General features: G+C 37.2%; 1 protein-coding gene across 1 annotated transcript in view; it reads right to left on the reverse strand.

The window, feature by feature from the left end:
- LOC101048062 (uncharacterized) overlaps positions 1-17,607 on the reverse strand; it is a 71,762-nt gene that overhangs the window by 33,789 nt on the left and 20,366 nt on the right. Inside the window, exons 10-13 of the mRNA XM_010334611.3 lie at positions 16,546-16,732; positions 12,137-12,243; positions 9,791-9,964; positions 8,289-8,523 (exon numbers count right to left, since the gene is read on the reverse strand). Coding sequence (XP_010332913.3) covers positions 8,289-8,523; positions 9,791-9,964; positions 12,137-12,243; positions 16,546-16,732 — 703 coding nt within the window. The remainder of the gene's footprint in view (positions 1-8,288; positions 8,524-9,790; positions 9,965-12,136; positions 12,244-16,545; positions 16,733-17,607) is intronic.

Below are 17,607 nucleotides of genomic sequence, written 5' to 3' on the forward strand. Positions count from 1 at the left end.
TATGCTTAAGAAAAGCATAAGCAAAGTGTGTCTCTGATGGAAGATAGCTGTCCTGAGAAAAAAGAGCTTGGCACTGAGACCTGAAGGACTAGTAGGAATTTGTCCCTTGGACAACTGGGGGTTGGTCTCCTGGCAGAGAGTGGTGTGGGAAGAAGCACAAAGGCTTGAGGGTGTCTGATGTAACCAGAAAACTGGGAGAGCTGGGCTTTAGAAGGAATAGAAGTGTGAAGCAAGGACTGAAGTGGGAGTCATGAGAGACAGGGCAAATATTTAAAGATGTTTGCAGAAAGTTAGAGTAATGGTGGCGTTTGAGAGTCATGCCAACCTGAGATCACTCCTCTCAACAGACTTTTGACCTAAAGCATATTTGAAGGCATTTTCTAAGTATTCCCTTCAACTCTAATATGGTAACAATAGCACAACCGTATTGATTGGTTTTAAATGTTAAATCAGAGAGAGCGCGTAAAATAGCTATTATATGGTATTTTTTAAAGAAACCATTATTATAGATTTTTTTGTTATTATAATAATCACTGAATGAAAGCTGCAGTGATAATAAAAATGGAAGGAATCAGTTACAGGAAAAAACTCATCAGGACCACAGTTTTGGTTCCAGGCAAAGTGATGCAATGTTCAAACACATTATAGGATACAATTCCTCAAGAGTTTAAGGTAACAATAACTGACTATATTGGAGGTTTATAATTATCAAACCATGACTTGTTTTTGACTAGTGGCTTTCAATTTCTTCTATTATCTAATATTTCTATTATCTAATCTATTATATAATATTATCTATTATCTAAGGTCCCTTTATTCCAGGAGCTTAAGCTAAATGTTGTGAGTTGAGTCATAAATCCAGGAGAGAATTGTTCTATAGCAAGAATCAAAGGAGTAAAGAAACTCAACAACAAGAAAATATGAATGAAGTAAACATAGTAATTTTTTAATGAAGCTGAAATCATGCTTTACAAGGATTAATGGAAAAAACAGATACATGTTTCAAAAGGTAGAAAAACTTGTCTGAATATTCATATATATTTTTTAAGGCAATAGAAAGCCACTGTATGTCCCTGAGCAAAGTGAATTACATTAATAGATCACTAGCAGGTAAACAGAGAGAGTTGACTAACTGGTCAACGTTTCTAATGACACTAATCTACAGACAAACCTATGCCAGGTCAGTTTCATAAGAATTATCTGCAGAGCTTCAAAAGGTAATAAGAGCCTGCAAGGTGTTATTGATTGAGCTATTCAGTTTGAGAAATAGGGTAGTCATTGACTTTTTTAGTCATTGGTAGTCACTGACTTTTTTAATATGACTACGGATTACTGTGATATGTTATAAGGTTTAGAATCCACTGATCTGGTCCAATTTCTTTTTTTTCCTACGAGGAGAATGAAACCAAAGATGTGATATGACCTGCTGGAATACTAGCTGCCTCAGTAACTCTTGACTCTATCCCTTAGGCTTTTCCAGCTTCTGTTTATAAGATATGTGACCTGAAACTTGTGTGCAGAATGGATTGGAGGGTTAAGTCCTGGAGAGAGGAAGACCAATTAAACAACAACAACAACAGCAAAACAAAACAACTGTAATAGTAACCCATGAAATACTGCATTTAAGTAGTCACTACCAGGACTAAAGAGAAAGGGGAAAAAACAGAATAACTTTAAACAGATCATGAATGTAATTCACAGTAAGAGACAGCAAAAAGGGTAATAATTCAGAGACTCTCAGATCTAATTATGGGAGAAAGGTTTGTGATGTAGGTAATTAATTTGGAATCCAGAGAAAGCAGAAAAGATTTCAGAGTGCATTTTGAACCTTCTAGAATTGTCTCACACAAATAACTTCCTCTGGCTCTCTTTACCCTCCTTTTGATTACCAGAAGCTAAGAGAAAGGAATTAACTTCTTTCTGTCTAAAAGACATCTGGAAACATATTATCTCTTTCAGTGTCTCTAACACCAGGTTAACACACTACATACAGCCAGTAAGCAAAAGAGTTCAGTATGCTTGCTATCAGCTTCCTTTCTTGTATTTGTAACACAGCAATAAGTCAAGTGTTTTCTAAAATCCTATTCACAAGCTCTAGTCAGAAAAGAACTCACCTGCCATAGGTAACAGCCTCTGTCCTTTCCTACTTCGTTGAGAAGAGGCTCACACTCAAAAATGAAAGTAAACTGTGTATTTCCTATTACAAAGGGCGGAAACATGTAATCACAGATTGTGAAACTACTGCTCAGAGCTTTCCAGACTAATTGTCAGGAAGTGCCTTGTCGTCAGCAAATTGACATCCAAGTACTGGATTTTACTTTCTTCCTGTGGGAAGAAAAAAAAAAAAAAAACGAAACTGACAAAACATTGTCCCGTGGGTTGACATCTAAGCCTGTTTTTTTCCTTGTTTCCTGTGCCCCCTCCCACCTTCTTCTATCCGTCTGTCTCCTCTCTAACTGATCTCTCAATTTTTCTTTCTCTGATCACATAAAAACACAAAACCTGAAAAAGTTTAATCTGACAAGTCGTTTTTCATTTCCTCATAAGACTTAACCAGATAGTTCACATTTCCTGCTTAAACTGTGTTGATGGCTCCTCACGATGCCTTCCCCTCTCGTCTCCCTGTGGTCTTAACTTTTTATTGGAGATAATGCTGAAAGAACCCTCTGTCTACTCCCTGCCATGCTTCCCTTTTACTACCAAAGATGGGCACAACGTTTAATTTTTACTGAGGTGAAAGTTTTCCTTTGCTTTTTGATATCCCCTGAATGAAAGCTGATTGTAGAAGTAGTCTCAGGCTGTAGTAGAATTAATGTGTGATTGTATAAAAGAGATATATCCAGAAGAGCAGTTAATGAAAGGAGAAAGAAAAAGGTGAGGGAGGAGCCATGATGGTGGAGTAGAAACAGCTCCGGTCTGCAGCTCCCGAGACAAACACCCAAGGTGTTACTGCATTTCAAACTGAGGTACCTAAATCCTCGCATTGGGACTATCTAGGCAGTTGGTTCAACTCACAGAGAGCAAGGAAAAGTAGGGTTGGGTGGCAGTTCACCCAGGGGCTATATGGGACAAAGGCACCTCCTTCCCTCAGGCAAGGGAGGCAGGGAGGGACTGTGCTATGCACGGGGGTACTTATTTTCCCAGGATTTTTGCAATCCAGAGTCAGGAGATCCCCTCGTGACCGCCACCAGGGCCTTGGGTTTCAAGCACAAAACTGGGTAGACCCTCGGCTGCTGCTCTGGTCAGCGGCTGTTGGGGCAGGCACTGAGCTGCAGGAGTTTTTACATACTCCAGCAACTCCAGTGAGGCAAGAGTACCGTCCACTCCCATGGAAAGAGGGCTAAGGCCAGGGAGTAAAATGGCCTCACTCTGGTTTCCACTCTCACAGAAGCCTACAAGCTTAGATCCACTGGATTAGAATCCCGACTAGCCAGCACAGCGGCATGGAGTCTGCCTAAGATGACCGAGTTCCCCAGGGGAGGGCGACTGCCATTGCTGTAGCTCTCCTCAGTGGTTTTCCCCTACCGGAGCTACGGAGGCTGGGCAGTTTGGATTGTGCTGCACTCTCCACAGTGTAGCACAGCCGCAGTGGCAGATCATGGCCAGACTGCTTCTTTAGGTGGGACCTGGACCCATCCCTCCTCATTGGGCCAGGCATCCTTGAAGGAATTCCAGCAACTCCAGCCAGAAGTTTATAGGCAGAACTCTCATTTCCCTGGGACAGAGCATCTCGGGGGAGGGGCAGCTGTGGTCTCAGGGTCAACCAACTTAATTAATCTCTCCTGTCTGCCAGCTCTGAAGAGTCCCAGCATCCAGACAAGGGGGAGTCCCTCAGCATAGTGCACCAGCTCTGCTAAGGGATAGCCAGACTGCTTCCTTAGGTGGGTTCCTGATCCCGTGCCTCCAACAGGTTTGCCAGACACCCAGACACTTCATGCAGAGGAGTTCGGTCTAGCGTCAGGTCAGTGCTATATTAGATATAGCATCAAATAAATATCATTTGGTCATCATGTATAATTAATTAAATTAATATTTAATTGATTAAATTAAATATCAAATTAAATATCCCTTGAGATATAGTCATGATAACTGGATATAGAAGACTTACTACTTTCAACCCCTACCAAAGCTGATTCTTCAATTTAAAAGAGAGTTAAATCCCAGAATCTTGCTTTAAGGCCTGAACACGGAACAACTTTCATGCCCACACCACCATAGTAACTTCTTATGCATGGACTGATCAATGAGATCCTGCTTACCCTAAATCCAATATTTCTAGTCTTTTTCCAGGAATACCCTCAAAAGTACAATGTCTAATTCCTAATCATCCAAAAGGACTTAGCTTCCTAGTTCTCTATTCATAGAAACCCTGTCTCAACTTATGCTACAATCTTCTTTAAACACCAGTGGTATATCTTTCTTTTCCCACAAAAGTTTTACTGGTTATTAAACTTTTTAATTTAGAAACAGCCACACTTTTCTGTGTTAATACCAATTCTATTTTCCCTTAGAAAAGAAGAAACAGTTGTCTATTCATTTATGCATCTATTTATTCAATAAATATTAATTGAATGTCTGCTATATGTTAGGCATATTGAGATGCTGAGCAAATCTCTGCCATCCTGAAATTTGCACGTTAGTGAGTAAATATAGGTAAGAAACAGACACATGAATAAATTATTAATATATGCTTATTGGGTGGAGAAAATAAAGTTGGAAGGACAGGTAACAGGGAATGTCCCAAGTTGGGCAAGGGACATTCCCTTCTGCCCTTTTCCATTGAAAGAGTGACTTCCTTTTATTCCCTCTCACATGCCTTTATGAATCCCACCACAATCTGTAATCACACATTTTTTTTTGTTAACCCGTATTTCCAGTATCCATATCTCTCACAAAAGTCTGAGACCTAGGTAGTGTTAAGCCATGCAAGCCTCATTTACCCTTTTGTCATCAGGATGAAGCCCATCACCTCCATTCGGTTTTTATTCATTTAGTAAATTAAGTAATCAAATTATTTCAAAATATTTTATATTCTTTGAATTGTAATAACTGACAACCCATAACATGAAGCTTATAGTTGACATTATTTTATTTTACTTTGCTCTTGTTCTGGGTTATATTAACATTTTCTTTCTCTAAACCAGATTTTAAACACCTGAATAACAGAAATCAGTTGCCATTCTACTTTTGCTTGCCTGAAAAAGTGTGTCATTTTTATATGATTAGTGAATAATTATAAATTCTTTCTGAGCAAATAAATAAATGCCAAGAAAAGGAAACGGAAGCTTACCTTATGAAATACTTCCACTTGGTGGCAGCACCAAGGATATTTCTGGAGGCATGTGATGAGTTCCACGATGAAGATAGAGCCCCTTATGCTGTCTCTCCAGGACACGTTATCTATGATAATACAGAATGCTATGCCTTGGGCTATGACTTTTACTGTTTTTGTTTATATTTTTGTTTTTTCATAACTTGGGAATTTACTTGATAAATTTACGGAAATCCTTATAACCTAACATTTACTTAGGTTTCACACAGAGGAGACAGAAAAGCTGGCAGAGGTTGAACAAAAATAACAGCTTGTAAGCATTACAAGAGATTGTTTAGTGATTGTATTTTGATTTTTGGAACTGACTTTTTACTATGGACCACATTGTCATTCACTTTGCTTAGAAAAGGGAACTTGAGAAATAACTGGAATTTTTCCACTTCATAAAGGAAAGAATAGAATCTGAGAAGGATGAATCAAATTTTATATTCACACAGTGAGCAAGCAACAAAAAACTGCTGTTGGGCTCCAGATTGTTTACAGATTGCACCATGCTGTATTTCAGCATATAATAAACAAAATTAGATGAACACATCCAAACTTTAAGTTACAGAAGATTAAAACATCATAGAAATATACAGTATAATATGGTGCCAGTAGTAAATAATACTGTATTATATACTTAAAAATTTGCAAAGAGAGATCTTATGTAAATTATCCTTATCACAACCTTGCAGAATATAATAATAAATAGAGAGCTGGAGGAATCTTTTAGAGGAGAGAGAGGTGTTTATGACATAGATTTTGGTGATGATTTTAGGGGTGTGTACTTATCTCCAAACTTATTAAGTTGAGTACATTAAATATGTACAATTTTTGTATGTCAGTTATGCCTCAATAAAGTGATTTAAAAATAAGACTTAAAAATTTGCAAACTGGAGAGAGTAAAAAGAGCCACCTTAGGATGACTACCTAGAGGTGAAATACAAACCACTGTTTCCTATAATTAGACCTAATTAGCCCCACCCCAACATTTTCTACTTTTTTTAAAGGCCATTGACTTTTTTTATCTGGACATGCAATAACACTGCTCTTTGTAGGATCAGGTGGGATATGTGTAGAAGAGGGCTTGAAGTTGATTATTTGGGAAAGACAGCCAGTACTGAGATCCATAAAACCTCTACTCAAAATGTTAAATGGATTTAATTAAAAAAAAAAAACAGAATCCATTATTTATATTTAAATGGTGTGCAGTGAATGGTGTTTCTTGTATTGTGTTGCTTTAATATTTAGCATGCCTTTTACTGTAGTGTAACACTTATAATAAAGGTATATTTTTATTGCCTGAGCCCAGGAGGCGGAGGTTGCGGTGAGCCGAGATCGCGCCATTGCACTCCAGCCTGGGTAACAAGAGCGAAACTCCATCTCAAAAAAAAAAAAAAAAAAAGTGTGTGTGGGAGGGTGAAGGCATCTGTTCTCACAGCACATATAAGATCATGTGAAGTATGTAGAGAGCACACACCATTACCTCAGATCATTGTCGCATAGAGCCTTTCCTGATTTTGTAGAATCATTCAAAGGTGGCCTCAGTCCTCAAATTTTTGACTGTTGCTAAAAGACACGTACGTGGTATTGAAGAACAGAAAGCAATGAAGTCCTTTTCTATGTGGATCTTGCAAACAGGATCTGCCTCCAGGTTTTCAGGTGACTGTGAAGAGGTGACTGCCAAGGATGCTGGAGAGCTGCTGACCCACAGATCCCCACAGTTTGCTGTAGAGACATCAACTTTCTTTTTTTTTTTTTTTTTCATTTTCTTTATGTTACTTTAAGTTCCAGAATAGAAGTGCAGAATATGCAGGTTTGTTACATAGTTACATGTGTGCCATTGTGGTTTATTGTACCTATCAACCTATCATATAGGTTTTAAGCCCCACATACATCAGATATTTGTCCTAAACCTCTCCCTCCCCTCCCCACCAACCTCCAACTGGCCCTGGTGTGTGTTGTTCCTCTCCCTGTGTCCATGTGTTCTCATTGTTCAACTCCCACCTATAAGTGAGAACACACGATGTTTGGTTTTCTGTTCCTGGGTCATTTTGCTGAAGATGATGGCTTCCAGCTTCATTCATGTCCCTTCAGAGGACATTATCTCATTCCTTTTTATGGTTGCATAGTATTCCATGGGGTATATGTACCACATTTTCTTTATCCACTCTGTCATTGATGGACATTTGGGTTGGTTCAAGAGACATCAACTTTTTGCACATGTCTGTGCCTTCCTTATTATGGGTATCACAATTGCCCACCTTGTTAATATGCAATGTTCTTTCTAACTAGTTTCATATATACATACAGACTCACACATGCTAACACATGCATGCGCGCACGCACACACACACACACACACACTTTGCTTCATCTCTAGTGTCATTAAACAATGTGTCAATTAATAGTAAATTTATCATGCCGTTACCAGTTTTTATTAAATTATTGCTGCTTTCTTAAAAAACAAAACCTACATCCCAATAGTCATGAGGTCATTGGAAGTCAGGAATAAAAAGAGAGAAAAGACTGACTTAAATTTCCTAAAATTTCCTTAACTCTGTACTAATTTTCCCCTCAATAATTATGAATAAACAGGGTGCTTCTATCACATAATGTCAGTTTCAAATGCAATTCTTCAGAAACCACATAATGTCAAAACATCGTAAAAGATTTACAAATCAAGCTATCATCAAAATGAGTCCATTCCAAAGTTTGAATACTTCTGTTTAACTTTGATTTAGGGATTCTGATGATATCCTTCACCACTTACCGTGGATGAAATTGTACAGAAATTTCTCCACTGATGAGACAATTTCTCATTATACCAGCCCCTTCAGAATAGTTTCTTCAAAATTCAATGTACTTTATTTGTACCGGATGGGGTCTAAGACTTGGCCCTAAATATAAATCAAACATCACAATCCTCTGCATACACCTTCATAACTGTTAGATGTTCAGTCTCAGCACTCACCACCCCTGCAGGCCTGGACAATGATGACCTTGGGTTTGTCCCTTAGACTGAGGCAGTTGCGGTTGTTGAATATCTGGAAGATGGTGTCATAAAGCAGCACATCTGGGTTTTCCTCATCATGCGCCATTCCACAGATTCCCCCCTGGATGCCATGAGACATGAGCACTAAGAACGTGCTGTCTGAGGACTTGTGTTCTGGTCGGGCAGCAGATGCCCTCAGCACTGACTCCATATCCTGGAAAAGAGCAATGTCTAACTTCAATCAAAGAAGCATCACAATTAATAGAACATCCTAGATTTACCATGAGTGAAACAGGAAACATGTAATATCCTGGTCATGGTGCTTCACATTGTGCTTACTCAATCATGACAGCTGTTATATAGTTTTATTTTTCCTTTGTAATGGGGCTGTGGGTTCTACTTTTTCTCCATGCTGACATACCGTACACTGTCTTCTTAATATATTGTATGTTTGTATATGTTACTCATATTACTTTTTAAAAATCTAGATCTTTTCTCTCCTTTTCTAGTAAGAGTCGTGTTATAAATGCATCACACCACTTTTCTTGTAAAACCCAACTGACATCACTTAGAATAAAATCAATCTTCTGGCCTGACCATACTCAACCTCACACTCTATCTTTTCTGCTTCAATGTCTAGTCACACAGCTCCTTCACAGGTAACTCCCCCTACTGGAAGGCACTGAACTCGCATCTTCCCAGATAACATCTTCAGGTAGTCAGTCCAACTTCTGCGAACTCTCTCCACAGAGGCTTTTCTGGACCAACCCCAAAACATCGCATCCCATCCAACGTTCTCTCTCATGTTTCCTTTTCCTTTGTCTTTTCTTTCTTTCTTTCTTTCTTTTTTTTGAGAGAGAGTCTTGCTTTATTGTCCAGGCTGGAGCGCCATGTTTCCTTTTACTTTACTTTTTGCCTACTTTGAATTCTCTTGTTTTTCTTATATAGACACATACATACACTCATTCTCTGAAATTGTCTGGTTTGATTCTATTGTGAGATTTTGCCTCCACTCTAACCTAGGTCCTCGTAAATTTGAAACTTCTTGTCTCATTTACAGATCAATCCACAGTGTCAGGAAAAGCTCTTGGCCCAAAATTTTGGATTTAATATTTGTTTTAAAAGTGCACTCCTGGCTAAAACATATTACTCTATGATTTTCTGTGGAATCTTGGGGCTACATCCCAATCACCTGATCATATTGGAACGCAATAAGCATTGTGCAACTACATGCCAGTCTTGTTTTGTCTACTTTTATGGAGTTGAGGGTATTCGAGGCTCAAAAGAGACATGGACTTAGGTATTCAGTACTTTCATTTGCTAGTGCATGTGTGCATGTACACACACACACACACACACACACACACACACATATGAACCCAGAGGTGGTTAAACCTTGTTGAGATTCTGTAAAGCTAACGAATTATTAGAAGAATATGTTTTGAATATGTATGAGTGTGAGGTGGCTGAGGGGTTCTTACCCTGGCTGTGAGATTCTTTTCTTCAACCACACTGTAGCCCAGGCCCTGAAGCAGCCCCTTCATCCCTGTGATGTCAACGTAAGCCCCGTTCCTCGGAGGCAGATGGTCAAACTTTATATTGCATATGATGAGAGCCAGGTGTCTGTGGTCCTTTCTCTCCTTTATTAGATAGATCTGCAGGAGATGGAAATGAAGTAACGATAATTACCCGAGTCTCTTTTCAACCTCCATATGCCTCACAATTTTGCTTTTTTAAGACCTCATGCAGCTGCCCCCTTCCCTAACCTCTATCAAAAGATACTGCCTTCCTTTCTCTCAAGAGTCCAGAGCAAGAACCAGGACATATCTTGGAATGATTACTCAAGAATCTCGAGGAAACTAGAATAATTTCTACCACGTTCATTTTCCTTTTTCTTCTCCACCTACTCACCCATTTCTTATATTCAGGTTCATATCAAATTTCATATAAACCAAGAGGTGTTTTCATTGGTTCCAGTAAAAATGAATATACAAAGATTCTTTGTCTTCCGTATTATGACTATTTTGGTACATTTTAAAAATATAAACTTATAGTGAGTTTCAAGCCATAATTTTATTTTTCAAATGTGTTTTATGTCTAGGCTTTTCAACTAGAGTACAATTATTACTCAGCCCTGTTATGTTATGAACATTTTTATTCTGTAGCTATAGCTGAAATTATAATAAATCTCAAATAGATACAAAATTCAATAAATAAAAAAATGAGGAATCTACATTTTATCACATGTTGAATGAACATTGGTGTCTATTTGAAGCCATATGAACCCTTGCCTGCTGAAAGCATCAATCATAAAGGTTTCCACTGTCACCACCCCAAATCATTTAGTACTTTAAGTATTTGTGCATTTATGGCTGGCATTGTGGCTCCAGCCTGTAATCCCAGTGCTTTGGGAGGCCATGGCTGTGGATCTCATGAAGCCAGGATTTAGAGAACAGCCTAGGCAGCATAGCGGGGCTGTGTCTCTACAGCACTTTAGAACCATCAGCCTGGCATGGTGGTGATGTGCATCTGTAGTCCTAGTTACTTGGGAGGCTGAAAATGGAGAATCCCTTGAGCCAGTGTGTTCAAGATAGCAGTCAGTTATAATCGTATCATGGCACTCCAGACTGGGCAACTGAGCAAGACCCCATTAAAAAAATAGTGCATTTAATAAAAGCAATTGTTTCTCTCTTTTTCCCTATTTCATACAGAAAGCACAGCACCTCCTCATGTTTTTCTTTACACTGTCTCAGGAATTCTTCATGAAGACAAAGTCTGAAAGTATTTGTAGATTCCGCTGACTCGGGTGGTCCAGCCTCAATTTGCAAAAGAGCTGTGGGATACAAAATATAAATTATGGCTTCTGCCTCTGTGACTCAATTTATCACCTAAGAAGTTTGAGAGAGAGAAAAAAAAAACCCTAGGAAAAGGACTTCTTAGCTTGTAGGGGTTATAGCTGCACCTAATTTCCAGTTTAAGGAAATGTATTCTTAATGAGAAAGAAAAAGGAATTTTCTAATAGAAAAGCAGACCTCCCCACCCACCCCACCCCCCAAAAAAAATGCAATCATAGATTCTGATTATTTGGGAGAAAAAAATCTTGATGATTTAGGGTTAGATTTGACTTTTCTATATTCATAAAAACAGTTCTATTTTTCCACTGGTTTTACCCTAGGGTGCTCATTCATTTATTTGGACTTTCTACTGTGTCTAGGCAAGAGTGAACTAAATAAATACTTGTCAGAGTGCTATCTATTTGAAATACAATGTGAGTTCCATTTGCAATATTAAATTCTCTAATAAATATTTACAAAAGCTAAAGTTATTTTTAATAATGTATTTAACATAATATACAAAATGTTATTATGCCAACATGTGTCACTAGCCACAAGTTAAGTACTTAATAGCTACATGAGGCTGGGGGGCTACAAAACTAAACAGGACTACATCCCATTTTGGAGTCATAGTCCCCTCCTAGTCCACACCACATACAGATACATGTATACACCACTTAACAGAATATTGAATTCTATACCATCATGGTATTAACAGAGTATTGAATTCTGTACCCTCGTGGTATTTTTTAAGCATTCTTTATGTGAAATACTAACTTTTCTAGAAGAAATAGGCCAGATATCTTTCAACAAATTGTGAAATCACCTATTCATGAAGAAATGTTGTCTAGTGAAAATAGTACTGTGTCCAAGGTCAAAGGAACAAATATTTGTATATGATTCTGGCATAACTCTAGACATCTTGTCTTTCAACTACTGGATACCCAACATTCAGTTTTCTAACTCACATTTTATAATGTGAAGAAATAATACATCTCTTTCGGATAATTTTGGTTCTGAATCATTCCGATCTATTCCCTTGTGAAATCTAACATTGATCTCTTTTGACTGATATTGTGCAAGATTATTGAGCCCTCCTTCTGCAAAAGAAAAAAGGAATTTATATATACAAATTAGAAGAAAAGCTTACTAAGATATAATAACAAGATTTCTTTTCAGGAAAGGAATGTCTGGACAGGCATATTACTTATGTTTAGTTACATGACCCAACCAAGACATAGGAACCATGAGTAAAGTAATATTAACCTGTTTAAAATGTATATTACTTTGTAGTATTTCATGTGTTTTTTTTCTATTTCAATCACTTGTTTCTATTCATTTCTAATAACATTTTAAAATAAATGTCTTGCTAAAGTGTATGACAAAATCCTGAGCTCTGGGGTTGCAACATGTTCTAAGTATGTAAGGAAACCAAACCTTCTAAGCATCCCTTTTTTCATATGCATTTTCTTCTCATTTCAGAAAATTCTGCCAATGTGAAGACATCCGGAGTCCTGATACATTACTAGTGTGAGGATATGTTTTTCTACTTAAAGGTTTGGAGAACTTCCTAACTTAACAATCATCTCCTAATGACTTTTATGTGTCTGTGTGTAGAACAGATGTTTTCAAGTAAAATTAGAAATTAGACAGATATTCTACTTTATATCCTACAGTAGAATTAGTATAAAAGTATTATTTTTATTACAAAATAATAAATACTATAGTGCAGTCTGCTTCCAAAGAGAGTTTCTATTAGCCTGGCAGTGCAACAGGAAGTAATGTGGGTATTAGGAGTTTAGTTAAAAATTTCAATTTGAGATTATCTGTTATCTAGTGAAACAGGAATCTCTCAGGAATATGCTCTGGAATCTGTTTACATTGACACAACAAGAAAGGAGTGGTACAGGGTCAGAAAAACAATTTATCACAGCATATAGGGACTTATGTGGTTATTTCTCTGACTAAATCACAGTATTGCTATACTGTGTATACATATATATATGGTATATCTCTCTATATAGAACAGTTTGTTAAATGAACAAATGAATAACTAGAATTCTTCTTATCCTGCACTCCAGATTCCAGTGCTCTCCTGGAAACCCTCAGAATTATAACCATATCTGAAGGCCTGGCTAAGGCCTATACCTCTTCTAATAGTCCAGCCCACCAGGCTTCCATGTCCACTGGACCAGTGTACTCAAAGTATCCTGGGATTGATCAGTCTGGAGAATCCAAATACAACTAGAGTTCAGGGATCCACTAGATCCCTCCTGCAGGGATCTGCAGCTGTTTCCTTCTCACCACATCCTCTGCTGATTGGATAGACTATTTCAGTTTAGAATTTAGTGCTCATTATGTATGATATCTAGGATTGCCAAAATCATTTTTAAGCCCTTATTGCTACAAATATGATTCCTATTTGTTGCATTACCTCTGATTTTTTAAAACCGGTATATTTTTTCCCATGCCACCCCAGGTTTGAGCAAAAGCAAAATACTTGCAAAAGACCATTTTAAACACTAATAGTAATGCATTCTTGCCTAAAATCTTGGACAACTGTATTAGCATGTGCTTTCTGTTGAGGGAAACAACATTTCCTTATAGATAAGGGGAGTTTATTTTGTGTAGTGAGGTTTGAACAGTTTATGTTGCTTTATGTTCGTGATCATGTGTAAACTCTAGTAGTTCAGGGCAGAAGATTTCAGTTTAAAATCTATAGAAAATTGAGTCCATCCCTGGAAAACGTGAATCTGAGAATATTTAAGCTCTAATAATACTGATAATTCAAACTAGGTCGAAAGTTTTGAAATTTTATAAAATTTAAACATTTTATAGTTGTTCCCCGATGATATTTTTGTAACACACAGAAATGAATAAACACTGGAAAATTCTAACTTGTAGCATCCAAATAATAATTAAGAAAACTACTCTTTATTGCATGCATATATTTGTTTATTCATCACATATTAGGTATCTGCTATGTGCCAGGATCTCTATTAATTACTCCTATTAATTGGTGAAGAAACCAGTTACATTCTGGTAGCAGAAACTTGGTACATGTTAGTTCTTTTTCTGCAATGGAAAAGGCTTAAAAGTGGAATAGGTTTATTGTGGAAAACAGAGTGTTTAATTTTAGCTGTATTCATTTTGTGATGCCAGTGAAACACTGGAGCAGAACTGTTGAATATGCCAGTAGAGCTAAATGAGTCTGGAGCTCAGATGAGTGAGTTCTGAATGAGAGCTAATATCTTGGAAGTTGCTGACATTCGATTCCTGGTATTACAATGTTTCTAGCTGTAGACAGTCTTGTGAGAAAGTACTGGAATTGTCCACATTTCACAGGCAGTAAGACTGATGACTAGGGAGTATAGAAGTTTAAGAAACTTGCTTGAACCTGCATAGTTCACAGGTGACAGAATATAGGTTTTGGTTTAAGTACCCCCTACTAAAAACATCTCCCCTGTTAACTATTTCTATGCACAGTCTAAACACAAAGAGACACCTTTTTAGGTAATTGGAAATTTGAACCCATCCCACAAAAGATAAGGTGGTTTCTAACAGGACCATGACATGTTTACTGAAAATGAGAGTTTAGGAACGAAAATATAGGAGGAATCACAGATAACACTGAATGGATCTTGGAATCGAATAAATTCTGGAAATTTTGACATATTTATTGTATTAGACATGGGCTTACTTTTTGCCCTGATGATCTTTTGGTCCATATTGAGAACGGTTTGAATAAATATTTGACGAGCCACATGGTTCTTTTGCACAGAGTCTACTAAGACCTGGCCTTGTTTTAAATGTTGGCATTATAATATTTTTTCTTTTCCTCTTCCTTCAATGGCAGAATATTGTGTTTTGACAAATAATTAAAAACACCGTGAAGAAAATCTTTGTCCAGGTATTCCAACATCTTAAGTGTTTTGTTTTTGCGGTTGTCTTCTGTCAGAAATGGAAAGACTCCTTCAACAATGGGTACAGCTTAAATAATTCTGCTCTCACCTAAGACATAACTCTGTAATACGAAACTCCTCTAAAAATACATTCTATTTTACCATGTCCCCAATGAATAGCACACGTTTTCCTTTGTAACTGCAGAATTCTCTCATCCATCAAATTCATACCAGACTGTGCTTAGCAATTCATTGCCTCTTAAATTTGTTTTTACGGCTTTTCTTCTCCCTTCTTTAGCATTGAGCATAATGCTAACTAACTTGCTGGTCACCCGCTGTTTTCACATTTCTCTTTCTCTTGCTCACAGCTCATGAAGATGATCTACCTGAAGTGTGCACTCCCAGGACAGTCCATGCTTTTGTCTAGACTGTAAATGCTACTAGATGATACAATCTTTCCTCTTTGCTGTATTTAGCTTCCTTGGGGAAAGCACTATATTTCTGAATTTGCATTTTTAACACACATCCTCTACTCACATCTTTGTGCTCATTAACATCTTAGTGCTCAAAATGCTTAAAAGTACTTAGTATGCTTGCTAAATACATGACTTAATGAACAAATGGATGACTGCATCCAGAGTGCTAATTTTTTAGCATCTTTTCCTCAATCAAAATTTGAAATTGCAAATAATCTGATGACTAATCTAGCATGGTGAATTAATGTGACATCAGGTTAATCATTACTCCTTAGCATAATTTGAATTTTTATCGGGAAATACAGATATCAAAGCAATAAATCTTTGTGCCTGGCACTCTACTAATTACTGCCAGTCAATGGTAAAGAAACCAGTTGCCTTCTGGTGGGAGAAATTTGATATATGTTAGTTTCCTTTACTAAAATGGAAAGGGGTTAAAGCTGGGACAAATTTGGTTGGAAGAAAAAGTGTTTAATTTAATAAAGCCAGTGAAACACTGGAGCAGAATTATTGAAAATGCAGCTTGAGCTAAATTAGTTTGGCACTCAGAGAAGAGAGTTCTGGACAAGAGCTAATATCTTGGGAGTTGTTGACATGTTGATGCCTGCCATTACAATGCTTCTAGCCTTCCACAGTCTTGTGAGAAAGTACTGAAATTGTCCCCATTTCATAGGTGGTAAGACTGATGATTAGGCAGCAAGAGAAGCTAAGATACATGCAGGAAGCCACATAGCTTACTAATGACAGAATCTAGGTTTAGGTTTGAGTATGTCTTACTACACGCCTCTACTATTAATTATTTCCATGCACAGTCTGAACCCAAGGACTCAGCATTTTAGCTGATTGGAAACTGGATCCCACCCCACAAGAGACAAAGTAATCCCCAAAAGAAAAATTATATGCTTAGTGAAAATGATAGTTTCGTAAAGGAAGGACAGGGGTATCACAGAAGATACTGCAAGGGTTTTAGAGTTGAATAGATTCTAAAAAGTTGGAGATATCCACTGTAAATATCCAGTCTTACCTTTTATATTGGTGGACTTTTTAGCCATATTAGGTAGGGTTTGGATAGATGTTTGTCCAGCCACATAGTCCTTTAGCATGTAGTCTGTCAAGACACAGGCAAGGTCAATTTTGGCATTGTAATCTTTTTTCTTTTCCTTTTCCTTCAATTTGAGAACTCTTTTCTTCACCAAGTTATTCAGTCTGTTCTGAAGCATACATTTGAACAGAGCTTCAACATTGTTAAAGTTTTTTTTTTGTTTTTGTTTTGTTTTGTTTTGTTTTTGCAGCTGTCTTCTGTCAGAAAGACTCCTTCAACTATGGGCACAGCTTAAAGAGTTCTGCCCTTGCTTTCGACAAAGCTCTGTAATGTGAAACACCCTTGAAAATGCATTTTGTCTTACCATGTCCCCAACAAATACTTCTTTGTACCTATAGCATTCTCTGGCCCATCAAATTCATACCGGGTTGCATTTAACAATTCATTGCTGTTTAAGTTTGTTTTTTATAACGTGTCTTTTTCCTTTCTGCAGCATTGGGCCTAATGCTAAATTCCTGGTCATTCACTGTATTCAGATTTCTCTTTCTCTTGCTCAAAGCTCATGATGATCTACCTGAAATGTATGCACCCAGGACAGTACATTCTCTTGTCTAGTCTGTAAATTATTCCTACTAGATTGTAGGATCTTTCCTCTTCTCTGTGTTTAGCTTCCTTGGTGAAAGCACTGTATCTTTGAATTTGCATTTTTTAACACACAAGCTATACCCAATTGTGATAATTAACAATTTTCTGCTCAAAATGCTTAAAAGTACTTAATCTGCTTGCTTAATTCATAAGCTAACATCCAACTTAATCATTAAGTGGATAAGTGCATCAAGATAGCTGATTCTTTAGGGTCTTTTTATTTTCAAACCAAAATTTAGAATTGAAAATATCTGCTAACTATTATGGTAGATTAATATGACACTGACTTAATGTATTACTCCTTAGTATAATTTAAATTTTTAGCGGGAAATATACATACATGCATATATATAATGTAATAAATCTTTTATTTCAATACAAGAGAGATGATTTAAGCAG

This window comes from Saimiri boliviensis, chromosome 6, assembly GCF_048565385.1.
Source record: "Saimiri boliviensis isolate mSaiBol1 chromosome 6, mSaiBol1.pri, whole genome shotgun sequence".
Taxonomy (NCBI): Eukaryota; Metazoa; Chordata; class Mammalia; order Primates; family Cebidae; genus Saimiri; species Saimiri boliviensis.